At 41.3% G+C, this 14,842-nt stretch overlaps 1 protein-coding gene across 1 annotated transcript in view; it reads right to left on the bottom strand.

Moving 5' to 3' along the window:
* The window catches only part of KDELC2 (KDEL motif containing 2), a 32,786-nt gene extending 18,997 nt beyond the window's left edge, over window positions 1-13,789 (bottom strand). The window contains exon 1 of the mRNA XM_018059829.1: window positions 13,588-13,789. Coding sequence (XP_017915318.1) covers window positions 13,588-13,789 — 202 coding nt within the window. The remainder of the gene's footprint in view (window positions 1-13,587) is intronic.

Raw genomic sequence — 14,842 nt, 5'->3', positions numbered from 1 at the left:
TATTCAGTGCTCCCATTTCATTTACTTATGTTTCCCAATTTCTCCATCTCTTCTTTTTTTTTTTTCTGAAGTTCTTTCTTAAGCCTTTATCAAGCAAAGTAGAAAAGTTTTTGTATACATATAAATAGTATGTATTATATATATTTTAGAAAACATGAATTTTTACCTCATTAAAAACTGTATGACATTTTGATTTCACTTGTTTGACTTAGTGTGAATAGAATGCTTGATTTCTAATTTTAAAAATTAGATATGCAATAAGCAGCAAAAATTTACTGTATAGCACAGGAACCTATAGTCAATATCTTATAACAATCTACAGTGGAAAATAATCTGAAAAATAATATATATGTACGTGTATAACTGAATCACCTTCCTGTGGGCCTGAAACATTGTAAATTAACTGTGAGTTCAGTTCAGTTCAGTCGCTCAGTCATGTCAGATTCTTTGTGACCCCATGGACTGCAGCATGCCAGGCCTCCCTGTCCTTCACCATCTCCCAGAGCTTGCTCAACTCATGTCCATTGAGCTGGTGATGCCATCAAACCACCTCATTCTCTCTCGTCCCCTTCTCCTCCTGCCTTCAGTCTTTCCCAGCATCAGGATCTTTTCTAATGAATCAGCTCTTTACATCAGGTGGCCAAGGTACTGGAGGTTCAGCTTCAGCATCAGTCAACCCAATGAATATTCAGGACTGATTTCCTTTAGGATTGACTGGTTGGATCTCTTTGCAGTGCAAAGGACGCTCAAGAGTCTTCTCCAACATCACAGTTCAAAAGCATCAGTTGTTCAGTGCTCAGCTTTCTTCATGATCCAGTCTCACATCCAAACATGACTACTGGAAAAACCATGGCTTTGACCATACAGAAGTCTGTTGCAAAGTAATGTCTCTGCTTTTGAATATGCTGTCTAGGTTGATTATAGCTTTTCTTCCAAGGGGCAAGCAACTTTTAATTTCATGGCTGCAGTCACCATCTGCAGTGATTTTGGAGCCCAAGAAAATAAAGTCTGTCACTGTTTCCATTGTTTCCGCATCTATTTGTCATGAAGTGATGGGACCAGATGCCATGATCTTTGTTTTTTGAATGTTGAGTTTTAAGTCAGCTTTTTCACTCTTTTCTCTCACTTTCATCAAGAGGCTCTTTAGTTCCTCTTTGCTTTATGCCATAAGGGTGGTGTCATCTGCATATAGAGGTTACTGATATTTCTCCTGGCAATCTTGATTCCAGCTTGTGCTTCATCCAGCCTGGCATTTCACATAATGTACTCTGCATATAAGTTAAATAAGCAAGGTGACAATATACAGCCTTGCCATACTCCTTTCCCAATTTGGAATCAGTACATTGTTTCATGTTCAGTTCTAACTGTTGCTTCTTGACCTGCAAACAGATTTCTTAGGAGGTAGGTAAAGTGGTCTGGTATTTCCATCTCTTTAAGAATTTTTCACAATTTGTTGTGATCCACACAGTCAAAGGCTTTAGTGTAGTCAATGAAGCAAAAGTAGATGTTTTTCTGGAACTCTCTTGCTTTTTCTATGATCCAATGTATGTTGGCAATTTGATCTCTGATTCCTTTGCCTTTTGTAAATCCAGCTTGAATATCTGGAAGTTCTTGGTTCATGCACTGTTAAAACCTAGCTTGGAGAATTTTGAGCATTACTTTGCTAGCATGTGGAATGAGTATAATAGTGCATAGTTTGAACATTCTTTGGCACTGCCTTTCTTTGGGATTGGAATGAAAACTGACCTTTTCCAGTCCTGTGGCCACTGCTGAGATTTCTAGATTAGCTGGCATATTGAGTGCAGCACTTTCACAACATCATCTTTTAGAATTTGAAATAGGTCAACTGGAATTCCATCACCTCCACTAGCTTTGTTCCTAGTGATGTTTCCTAAGGCCCACTTGACTTCACACTCCAGGACATCCGGCTTTAGGTGAGTGACCACACCATCGTGATTACCTGAGTCATTAAGTATTTTTTGTATAGTTCTTCTGTGTATTCTTGCCACCTCTTCTTAATATTGTCTTCTAAATCCATGCCATTTCTGTCCTTTGTTGTGCACATCTTTGCATGAAATGTTCCCTTGGAATCTCCAATTTTCTTGAAGAGATCTCTAGTCTTTACCATTCTATTGTTTGCCCTCCATTTCTTTGCACTGGTCAGTTAAGAAGGCTTTCTTACCTCTTCTTATTCTTTGGAATTACATTCAGATGGCATATCTTTCTTTTCCTTCTCTGCCTTCTATTCTTTTCTCAGCTATTTGTAAGGCCTCCTCCGACATCCATTTTGCCCTTTTGCATTTCTTTTTTGGGGGATGATTTTGATCACTGCTTCCTTTACAATGTTACTAACTTGTCCATAGTTCTTCAGGCATTCTGTCATAAGATCTAATCCATTGAACTTATTTGTCACTTCTACTGTATAATTGTAAGGGATTTGATTTAGGTCATACCTGAATGGTCGCATGGTTTTCCCTACTTTCTTTAATTTAAGTCTGAAGTTTCTCCTTTGGGTAGGTTTAAAAGCCCACTTCAGTTCAGTTGCTCAGTTGTGTCTGATTGTGACCCCATGGAGTGCAGCATGCCAGGCTTTCCTCTCCTTCACCATCTCCCGGAGCTTGCTCAAACTCATGTTCACTAAGTCAGTGATGCCACCCTACCATCTCACTCTCTGTCATCCCCTTCTCCTCCTGCCTCAGTCTTTCCCAGCATCAGGGTCTTTTCCAATGAGTCAGTTCTTCGCATCAGGTGGCCAAAGTATTGGAGTTTCAGCTTCAGCATCAGTCCTTCCAATGAATAATCAGGACTGATTTCCTTTAGGATTTACTAGTTTGATCTCCTTGCAGTCTGAGGAACTCTCAAGAGTCTTCTCTAACACCACAGTTTAAAAGTATCCATAAACTTTTAGGATGGTGTAGCTCTAAGAAAATTCCACTTTCTCCTTATAAAGTATGCACAAGTCTTTGTAGTCCATCTTAATACCTAATAGCCCTCAATTCTGAAGAAATTTCCCTTCCATTTCCTTAAGTAGAGAGAGATTATAATTATTTGCTAGGTTTGCACAAATACAACACACTCACCTACACACAAACTCACACACCTTGTAAATACTAGATGTACCCCTCTAAGCTTCTTTCCTAGAATTGAAATGAAACAGTTACATTAGGTTACTCTATCATTCCTTTAAACTTCAAAATTCTGTGGGTTTTCTGTTCTAGGATAGACAATACCTACTTAGCAAACTTTCCCTTCTCTTTTTGCAGTGTATTAGCTGACTTTTTTAGGCTTTGAAACAACACTGTTGCAGGACTAAACATTGGGACTTCTTTCTTCAGAGAGTACAGTGGACATACCTGCACTCAGCGCAGATCTGATCCTCAAGCACTCGGAAAACAAGGAGCGGTCAATATCCTAATCACAGTTTATTACCACATCAAAGGAAAACGTTTAAAGAAAAGTGGTGAATCTTCTGAAATACACAGCCTTGGTAAACAGCAAATTGTGATCAAAGAAATCTTTTATATCATAACTACATTTAATAATATTCAAATATTAAACATATTTAACATATATTCTTGAAATTACTGAAGAAAAAAGTTTATTTTTCTTATTCTTAGTTTCTAAATCTAGTGAGTGATGTTTCTACTTTTTTTGATCTTCAAAGGTTTTGTTGTTTTCTTGTGGGTCAGAAAAAATGTTTCTTAGTCTCTTCAGTTTAGTTAATAGTAATGTAGTGTCTGATATATTGCTAGTAAATAATTAAGTACCAAACACATACTTTTTAGGATTTTTGAAAAAGTGTGATAAAATTATGAAAGACATCTGCCTAAATAAATGAAATGAGATAAGGGATGTTGTAAAAAAAAATAATAATGTGAAATTATTATAAATGTTGGTCAATTACCTGAAATGCCTAATGAAATGTATAAATCATTGCTTTGTGTTATTTCCCACTTAGTTTCAGGAAGGCAAAGTGGTGTAGCAGACTGAAAATCAGGAAGGCAGAGCCTCTGGACTAAAAAGCCATTTCCACCATTTTCTCCCCAGATTGGAAACAGGACAGAAAAGCTTCTTATCACCTATCAAATAGTTCTATCCTCCATAAGTTTATGATTTTAAATAAAACACAGATAGGACAAGCATATTAATGACTATGTGACATTTTGAAAGAAACTTAGCTTAGAGAATAAATCTCCAGAACACTTCATTAATTTAAAATTGATCAGGACTAACTTAGAAATAAGCAATCCTACCCTCATAAAAGAGAAAACAAGAAGAGTGTCATTTCAAATTGCTTCACATAGAAGGAATGTGAATTTTCATTTGCTTTGGAGGCTAATATAATGGAACAGAAATGAAGTCAGCTTGAGCTTTTCTGTTCTACAAATTCACACTTCTTTATGAAAGATAGCAAACTGAATAAGAAAGCAGTGACTAAAGGAGACAAAAGGAGGTTGGCCGTATCAAAACTTTATATCATCAGACTTGGAAACTTTGAAAATTTTTGATTGGGAAAGAAAGCATTTTTTAAAAAAATTCACTTACTTAGTCAGGGGGACTGTGCCTGTCCCTGAGCTTGAGATTTTCATATCTCTTATTTATTTCCTCCAAGAACTTGTGAGAAAGGTATTTGTCATCCCATATTACAGATCAGTAAGCCAAAGGCTATCATGAAGAAGTTCAGTAACTTCACCAAGGTCTCATATATATGAGTAGCAGAACCAAAATTTGCACACAGCTTGACTCTTCCTTCAAAGCCCATTTTGAATCCAATTTGTCACACTGTGTAAAGCTGACATATAGATTCCCCTTCATGGATCACAGCACTGTCATGGTGAAGGGGCTTGTATAACTCAGTGATGCTATGAAGCTGCGCCGTACAGGGCCACCTAAGACAGATGGGTCACAGTGAAGAATCTGATAAAACGTAGTCCACTGGAGAAGGAAATGGCAACCCACTCCAGTATTCTTGCCTGGAGAACACTATAGACAGTATGAAAAGGCTAAAAGATATAACACCAGAAGATGAGCCTCCCAGGTAAGAAGCTGTCCAATATGCTACTAGGGAAGAGCAGATGGCAATTACTAGTAGCTCTAGTAAGAATGGAATAGTTGGGTCAAAGCAGAAACGACACTCAGTTGTGGATTCGTCTAGTGGTGAAAGTAAAGTCTGATGCTGTAAAGAATATTGCATATGAACCTGGACTGCTAGATTCATGAATCAAGGTAAATTGGACGTGGTCAAACAGGAGACGGCAAGAATGAATATCAACATCTTAGGAATCGGTGAACTAAAATGGACAGGAATGAAAGTGAAAGAAAGTGATGAGGGACTTCCCTGGTTCAGTCTCTGGGTCAGGAAGATCGCCTGGAAAAAGGAATGGCTACCCACTCATTCCAGTATTCTTTTCTAAAGAATTCCATGGACACAGGACCCTGGCAGGCTACAGAATGTGAGAATTTAATTCAGATGACCATGATATCTACTACTGTGGGTGAGAATCCTTTAGAAAAAATGGAGTAGCCCTCATAGTCAACAAAAAAGTCTAAAAGGCAGTACTTGGTACCTGGATGCAATCTCAAAAATGACAGAATAATCTCAGTTCAGTTAAGGCAAAGCATTCAATATCACAGTAACCCAAGGCTATGTCCCAACCACTGACATGGAAGAAGCTGAAGCTGACCAGTTATGAAGACCTACAAAACCTTCTAGAATTAACATCAAAAAAGATATCCTTTTCATCTTAGGGGGTTGGAAGTCAAGACTTACCTGGAGTAACAGGCAAGTTTGGCCTTGGAGTACAAAATGAAGCAGGGCAAAGGCTAACAGAATTTTGTCAAGAGAACACACTGGTCATAGCAAACGCTCTTTTCCAACAACTCAAGAGATGACTCCACATATGAACATAACCCAGATGGCCAATAACGAAATCAGATTGTTTATATTCTTTGCAGCTAAAGATAGAAACACTCTATACAGTCAGCAAAAACAAGACCTGTTGCCGACTGTAGCTCAGATCAGCAAAATTCAGGCTCAAATTGAAGAAAATAGGGAAAACCACTAGACCATTCAAGTATGACCTAAATCAAATCCCTTATGATTATATGGTGGATGACAAATATGGTCAAGTGTTTAGATCTGGTAAACAGAATGCCTGAAGAACTAAGGATGGTGGTTCCTAACATTGTATATTAGGCACTGACTAAAACCATCCCAAAGAAAAAGAAATGCAAAAAGGCAAAATGGTTGTCTGAGGAGGCTTTACAAAGAGCTGAGGAAAGAAGAGAAAAGAAGGGCAAGGGAGAAAGGGAAAGATATACCCAACTGAATACAGAGTTCCAGAGAATAGCAAGGAGAGATAAGAAGGCGTTCTTTTGTGAACAACGCAAAGAAATAGAGGAAAACAATAAAATGGGAAAGACTAGAGATCTCTTCAAGAAAATTGGGGATATCAAGGGAACAATTCATGCAAGGATGGGCACGAGAAAGGACATAAACAGCAAGTAGACCTAACAGAAGTAGAAGAGATTAAGAAGAGGTAGCAAAAATACACCGAAGAACTGTACAAGAAAGGTCTTAATAACCCAAATAACCAATGGTGTGGTCATTCACCTAGAGCTGGACATTCTGCAGTGTGAACTCAAGCAGGCCTTAGAAAGCATTGCTACAAACAAAGTTAGTGGAGGTGACAGAATACCAGCTGAACTATTTAAAATATTAAAAGATGATGCTGTTAAAGTGCTGCACTCAATATATCAGCAAATTTGGAAAACTCAGCAGTGGCCACAGGACTGGAAAAGGTCATCTTTCATTCCAATTCCACAGAAGGGCAATGCCAAAGAATATTCAAACTAACATACAATTGTGCTCTTTTCACATGCTAACAAGGTTATGCTCAAAATCTTTCAAGCTAGGCTTTAGCAATATGTGAAGCAAGAAATTCCAGAGGTACAAGCTGGATTTACAAAGGGCAGAGGAACCAGAGATCAAATTGCCAACATCCATTTTACCATAGAGAAAGCAAGGGAATTCCAGAAAAATGACTTCCGCTTCATCGACTATGTTAAAGCCTTTGACTATAGGGATCACAACAAACTGTGGAAAATTCTTCAAGAGATGGGAATGCCAGACCACCTTACCTGCCTCCTGAGAAATCTGTATGCAGGTCAAGAAGGAACAGTTAGAACCAGAACAATAGACTGGTTCAATAGACTGGTTCAACATTGGGAAAGGAGTACGTCAAGGCTGTATACTGTCATTCTGCTTATTTAACTTATATGCAGAGTACATCATGCAAAATGTCATGCTGGATGAATCACAAGCTAGAATCAAGATTGCCTGGACAAATATCAATAACTTCAGATATGCAGATGATACCACTGTAACGGCAGAAAGTGAAAAGGAACTAAAGAGCTTCTCAATGAGGGTGAAAGAGGAGAGTGAAAAAGCTGGCTTGAAACTCAACATTTAAAAAACTAAGATTATAGATCAGGTCCCATCACTTCATGGCAAATAGAAGAGGGAAAAAGCTGAAGCAGGGACAGATTTTACTTTCCTGGGCTCCAAAATCACTGGAGACAGTGACTACAGCCATAAAATTTAAAGATACTTGCTCCTTGGAAGAAACGCTATGATAAACCTAGACAGTATATTAAAAAGCAGAGACATCACTTTGCAAACAAAGGTCCGTATAGTCAAAGCTATGGTTTTTCCAGTAGTCATGTATGCATGTGAGAGCTGGACCATAAAGAATGCTGAGCATCAAAGACTTGATGGTTTTGAATTGTGCTGGAGAAGATTCTTGAGAGTCCCTTGGACCGCAAGGAGATTAAACCAGTCAATCTTAATGGAAATCAAACCTGCATATTTAATGGAAAGACTGATGCTGAAGCTGAAGCTCCAATACTTTGCTTTTGTTTCGATGCTCCAATACTTTGGCCAGCCAATGTGAGAAGCCAGCTCATTGGATAAGACCTTGATGCTGGGAAATATTGAAGGCAAAAGAAGCAGGCAACAGAGGATGAGATGGTTAGATAGCATCACTGACTCAATGGATATGAATTTGAGCATACTCTGCCTGATAGTGGACGACAAAGGAGCCTGGCATGCTGCAGTTCATGGTGTCACAAAGAGTTGGACATGACTTAGTGACTGAGTAAGAACAACAAGGTTCTCAAAATTCATAGTTGGAAAAATAACCTTTGTCATTCCTGTTACAATGGAGTCTTCATCTCCCTTTTTGTTTAGGAATTTTATTAATGTTCTCTACAGCTGCAACAAAAGGGCTGACTCCACCTGGCCAAGGGAACAGTCCTGAAGGCCAACTTGGTACAACTCGAGGCTAAATGGAAATCCTCCCAAATGTATGACTGCCTGCTAATTGGGAATATTCTACAAGAACCTATTGAAAACAGAGATCTTATTAACAATACCAGTGATTTGATAAAAGGGAAAGACCATTGAACTAGGTATTGAAAGTATGGGGAATCTGGACATGACTTTGACATTTATCCACTGTGGAACCACAGGAAAAATATTTATTTTCACTAAGCTTGTTTCTTACAGGAATAGTGAAGAGAATAATACCAGTCCTTCCTATCCTAGTGACTCAGACAGTAAAGAATCTGTCTGCGATGAAGGAGACCTGGGTTCAAACCCTTGGCTGGGAAGATCCCCTGGAGAAGGGAATCGCTACCCACTCCATAACCTTGCATGGAGAATTCCATGGACAGAGGAGCCTGGTGGGCTACAGTCCGTGGGGTCACAAAGAGTTGGACACAACTGAGTGACTAACACTCTTACTAACTCACAAGATGATTAAGGAGAGCATATGAAACAGGGCACAATTCAAAACACTGAAGTGCTACATAACTAGGAGGTAAGATAATTTTATGGAGGTATTACTGATGAAGGTAGAGGATGACTGATTAGAAAAGAGTCCTGGTATCTTGCTATCTAGACATACTCCAAACACCCTCTCTCCATCTCTTCTTTCTTTTCTTCTACAATAATTACTGAGCAACTCTGCCAGGCAGTGTGTTAGATGTTGGGAATATAACAATGTCAACAGGTTTTGCCTATAATCATAATAGAAGGAAATACTCAATTTAAGTCAGAGGTTACTGAAAATATAGATTGGGTTCTTGCTCATCCAAAACCACAGACCCCCAAATTTCTGTCTGTGAACTCCTGTTTGAAATCCCCCTGTTTTAGACCATTCAAGTTCACATGTTTGCTATCTAGGTTCCTGGAGATATGCGGCATAATAACAGTACTCAGATAAGTGTAACATTGTTAAATGAGAGTGCTAATTAATAAGGGAATCTTGGTAAGTCATGTAAGATTACAGTTTGAGAAAATTTTCCGTATTTTTCATTTAGTTCTTGGAGAAAGAAAATTTTCAGGACTTGTAAGTGAACCATGTTAGCAGAAAATGTAAAGACTGGTTGGGTGAGACTTCAGAAATATAGGGCAGGTTTTTAAACGGAAGCTAGGAATCGTATCCTGAAAGGAGAATCTAAAGGAATAAAAGTGAGGTTGTCTGAAAGAACCTGGTGAAAGTCTTTAGTTTGTTTCCTTATGACTTTTCTCTGATTATTAAAACATTATGATCATTTGGGGGTAAAAAAGAAGAGTGGAAAAAAATGTGTTACTCTCTTGCTGTGACCACCAATAATCCTGATGTATGAGGTACAGGTTCATTTATTTATTATGACTTGGAATAAAACTATATAATTTGTTTCCTGTTCCATCCTCAAACTTGTATAAGCATGACTAAATAATATTTTAAAACATCAAAAATTTTATTGTGATTTGAAACACACAAAACTGACCATCTTAACCATTTTTAAGTGTACATTTCAGTAGTGTTAAATATATTCTTCAGCGATCAATGTAAAGAAATCGAGGAAAACAACAGAATGGGAAAGACTAGAGATCTCTTCAAGAAAATTAGAGATACCAAGGGAATATTTCATGCAAAGATGGGCTCGATAAAGGACAGAAATGGTATGGACCTAACAGAAGCAGAAGATATTAAGAAGAGGTGGCAAGAATACATGGAAGAACTGTACAAGAAAGATCTTCACGACCCAGATAATCATGATGATGTGATCACTCATCTAGAGCCAGACATCTTGGAATGTGAAGTCAAGTGGGCCTTAGAAAGCATCACTACGAACAAAGCTAGTGGAGGTGATGGAATTCCAGTTGAGCTATTTCAAATCCTGAAAGATGATGCTGTGAAAGTGCTGCACTCAATATGCCAACAAATTTGGAAAATTCAGCAGTAGCCACAGGACTGGAAAAGGTCAGTTTTCATTCCAATCCCAAAGAAAGGCAATGCCATAGAATGCTCAAACTACCACACAATTGCACTCATCTCACATGCTAGTAAAGTAATGCTCAAAATTCTCCAAGCCAGGCTTCAGCAATACATGACCTGTGAACTCCCTGATGTTCAAGCTGGTTTTAGAAAAGGCAGAGGAACCAGAGATCAAATTGCCAACATACGCTAGATCATGGAAAAAGCAAGAGAGTTCCAGAAAAACATCTATTTCTGCTTTATTGACTATGCCAAAGCCTTTGACTGTGTGGATCACAATCAACTGTGGGAAAATTCTTCAAGAGATGGGAATACCAGACCACCTAACCTGCCTTTTGAGAAATCTGTATGCAGGTCAGGAAGCAACAGTTAGAACTGGGCATGGAACAACAGACTGGTTCCAAATAGGAAAAGGAGTACATCAAGGCTGTATATTGTCACCCTGCTTATTTAACTTCTATGCAGAGTACATCATGAGAAACAGTGGGCTGGAAGAAACAGAAGCTGGAATCAAGATTGCCGGGAGAAATATCAATAATCTCAGATATGCAGATGACACCACCCTTATGGCAGAAAGCGAAGAGGAACTAAAAAGCCTTTTGATGAAAGTGAAAGAGGAGAGTGAAAGAGTTGGCGTAAAGCTCAACATTCAGAAAACGAAGATCATGGCATCCAGTCCCATCACTTCATGGGAAATAGATGGGGAAACAGTGGAAACAGTGTCAGACTTTATTTTTTGGGGCTCCAAAATCACCGCAGATGGTGACTGCAGCCATGAAATTAAAAGACGCTTACTCCTTGGAAGAAAAGTTATGTCCAACCTAGATAGCATATTCAAAAGCAGAGACAGTACCTTGCCGACTAAGGTCCGTCTAGTCAAGGCTATGGTTTTTCCTGTGGTCATGTATGGATGTGAGAGTTGGACTGTGAAGAAGGCTGAGCGCCGAAGATTTGATGCTTTTGAACTGTGATGTTGGAGAAGACCCTTGAGAGTCCCTTGGACTGCAAGGAGATCCAACCAGTCCATTCTGAAGGAATTCAGCCCTGGGATATCTTTGGAGGGAATGACGCTGAAGCTGAAACTCCAGTACTTTGGCCAGCTCATGTGAAGAGTTGACTCACTGGAAAAGACTCTGATGCTGGGAGGGATTGGGGGCAGTAGGAGAAAGGGACAACCGAGGCTGAGATGTCTGGATGGCATCATGGACTCGATGGACATGAGTCTGAGTGAACTCCTGGAGATTGTGATGAACAGGGAGGCCTGGCGTGCTGCGATTCATGGGGTGGCAAAGAGTTGGACACCACTGAGGGACTGAACTGAACTGAAATATATTCACATTTTTTGTGCACAAACTCTAGACCTTTCTCATTTTGCAAAACTTGAAACTCTGTACCATTCAACAACTTCTCATTTCCCTCTTCCATCAGCCCCTGGCAGCCACCATTTTACTTTCTCTTTCTTTGAATTTGACTACTTTAGATACCTCATAGTGGAATTGAAAGTGCTACTTTAAATAGCTGTTAAATATTTCATCACATGAATGTACCATGCTTTGTTTAACAACTACCTTATAGCTGCTCTTTAAACTTATTGCAATAAGTAATCATAATGGGGCAAGAATATCCTTGCTCATAAGTCTTTGACTACATGAAGATCATTTTTTAAGAAGTCTGATTATCAGATTAAAAGACATGGACATTTTTCATAAATGACTTTTTTTTTCATTTTTACATATTCATTTTCATTACATTTCATTTTTACATTTTCTAACTGTTGAGACATATATTTTGCACATTAGGTTTGTAAATGTTTAAGATTCTTCATGGAAAATTACTTTCTAGGAACATTTGACCAATTTGCTCCCACCAGCAAAGGATGAAGGTCATTGTCTAAGAGTATTTCATTAACAGCTTTTGAGTATTCGCAGTTAAAAAATTTGCCATTATTTTTAGATTAAAAATGGAATAAAAATAGAATTTTATTTGAATTTATGCATGTGTGCTAGCTAAGTCCAACACTCTGTGATCCTATGGACTGTAGCCTTCCAGGCTCCTCTGTCCATGGGATTCTCCAGGCAAGAATACTGGAGTGGGTTCCTATCTCTCCTCCAGGCGATTTCACCACCCAGGAGTGGAATCCACTGTCTCTTAAGTCTCCTGCATTGCCAGGTGGGTTCTTTACGACTAGTGCCATCTGGGAAGCCTATATGAATTTATAGTTCTTTCATTAAAAGTAGGATTAACAGTATTTCATTTTGGATCATATAACTTCCCTTTTTCATGTATAAATTAATTTTTCCCTTAGTTTTCCATCTTTTTTCTAAACACCCTCGCCCCCATTTATAACATTACAAAATTATTTTTAGAAAACAAAGAAAACTATAAAGAAGAAAATACACTCCGTGGTGAAAGACTACATCTGGGTTTAAGGATCTTCTGATCCTTAGGGCCATGGAGACTTCTTAAAAAACCAAAGAACTCAGTTTTCCACTGGCGGTGGAAAGGGCGCTGGGTATTCTGATTGTCTCTTTGTTGACAAAACCGGGTGCCAGTTGACAGGACATAAATCAGCAAATCCTGACTAGCAACAACTCGAAACTAGCAGGACAAGCTGTTTAGAAGTCGCAAACTGAAGATACTAAGGAGAACCTGGGAGGACGACTGGGCAGAAGGGATTCAGGACAGGACCAGAGGGAAAACCTAGTTAGTTCCGAGTTTCACTAATTCCTGCGATCCGCTTTCAAGAACTCGAAACTCTAAGAAAACAAAAAATCTAGCCTGCAAAACTGCCTCCTAAATTGCCTGCTTCTCTGACATCTGCTTTTTGTAGGATCAGGCCTAAACAACGCACCCCGATCCGATTCTCGGGCTGGATGACTCAACGCGTGAAGGCACTCCCTGCAAGCTGTAACAGATCAGACAACTAGTCAGGCGTAGAAAGACCATCTCCAACTTGTGACTCACACTGCTTTCATTAACACCCCGGGCGCCATCCTTACGGATTATCAGTCCCCGCACGTTAACTGCGGAAGGGAGCTCGGAGTTCATTTATTCATTCAGTAGACTTGCGTTGCAACTCCCTTCAGCCTTTGGGTCTGGGAGGGGAGGAGAAGAGGAGGTGACCAGAGCCGAGGGAAGGACGCCGCGCGGGCGGCGGGCGGCGGGCGGGTTCCCGGGGAGGGGCGCGCGGTCGAGGCCGGGACGAGCGGAGGGGAAGCGCGGAGCGGCCGCAGGGCGGGGGAGGCCCGCGGTCGAACACTACCTGGGGGCGAGCGGGTGAGGTTTTGGCCCTCCGAGCTGACAGCCTGCAGGTAGAAATAGCGGACCGGCAGAACGACGCCCGCCTGCAGCCCGGGGCCCCACACCAGGCTCCGCGGCGCGCTGAGCGGCGCCTCCGGGGCCCCCGAGGCCACGAGCAGGGCGAGTTGCAGCGCCAGCAGCCGGGCCCGCGGCAGATGGCGCATGGTCTCAGGGCCACGGCGCCCCAGCTCGGCGGCGGCGGCGGGGAGGTGCCGGGCGCGCGGCGGGCCGGGAGCGGGGCCCACTCCGGGGCGGGCTTCGCTCCGCCGCCCGAGGCTCCGCCCCCGGTTCCCACTCGGCCGGAAGGCGAGGGCCAGCCCGTCGCAGAGGGGCCGGGCGCGGCCGCGGGGCCGCGATGGACTCGGCTCTCCCGCTCCAGGCCCAGCAACCGGCAGCGCGGGTCTGAGGACCAGGGCGGAGGGGGCGCTGCTGAGACCAGCGTGCTTGAGGCTGTGCCCTGCTGCCGCTTCTGCTGCTGGAGTTTGGCAACTCTTCAGAGGAAACCTGTCTTTTTTAAAGGACGCACAGGATGATTGCTGTAGAGAAAAGGCCCAGTGGCGAAGGGCTTACGCCAACGCCTTCAAACAACGAATTTCACTGGGTTTAAAAGACGCAGAGCAAAATGTCATTCCCGATTCCCGTCCAAGGACAACTCTCCCAGCCCTTCCATTCACAACAACCATCAAACTGTATTACCTGTCTTGTTTTCTGCTCAGCAGTCTCCCTCACTAAACTGTAACTCCCTCCAGTCTCCCAAATCCCCTAAACCCTATACTTCCCTTCTTTCAACAAATGTTTGTTCAACCTTCGCTGAGTTGGAGCCAAGCCTCAAGCGAGGAACCAAAAGTTGCGCTCAGTAGCAGGAGTCAGAGTTGAGGCTGGTGGGTGAGCATCACCTCAGAGTCAGAAACTGCTGTCCCCTGTAACCGATGGGGGTTGATTGGTCTTGAATGCTCCTCAGTCCTCAGATGCTGGACGTTGGATCTGGGGAAAGACTGGCAAGGACCCTGGTAGCGGGAAGTCACTGTCTACCTTTCTCTTCCCACCATTTTGATCTTGGATAGGCAACAGTAAGTTTCAGTGTCCCAAAGAGAGATCTTAGTTCCCTCCACAGGAAATGAACCAGGGTAACCTAGATGAAAACCAGGAATATTAGCTACTAGACCACCAGGTAGAAATAGACCTAAGTGCTCCTGCTCATAGAGGTAGAAAGGAGA

The sequence above is a fragment of the Capra hircus genome, chromosome 15 (genome assembly GCF_001704415.2).
Source record: "Capra hircus breed San Clemente chromosome 15, ASM170441v1, whole genome shotgun sequence".
Lineage (NCBI taxonomy): Eukaryota > Metazoa > Chordata > Mammalia > Artiodactyla > Bovidae > Capra > Capra hircus.
Note: the sequence above shows the minus strand (reverse complement) of the source record. Positions and strands in the feature narration are given on the sequence as shown.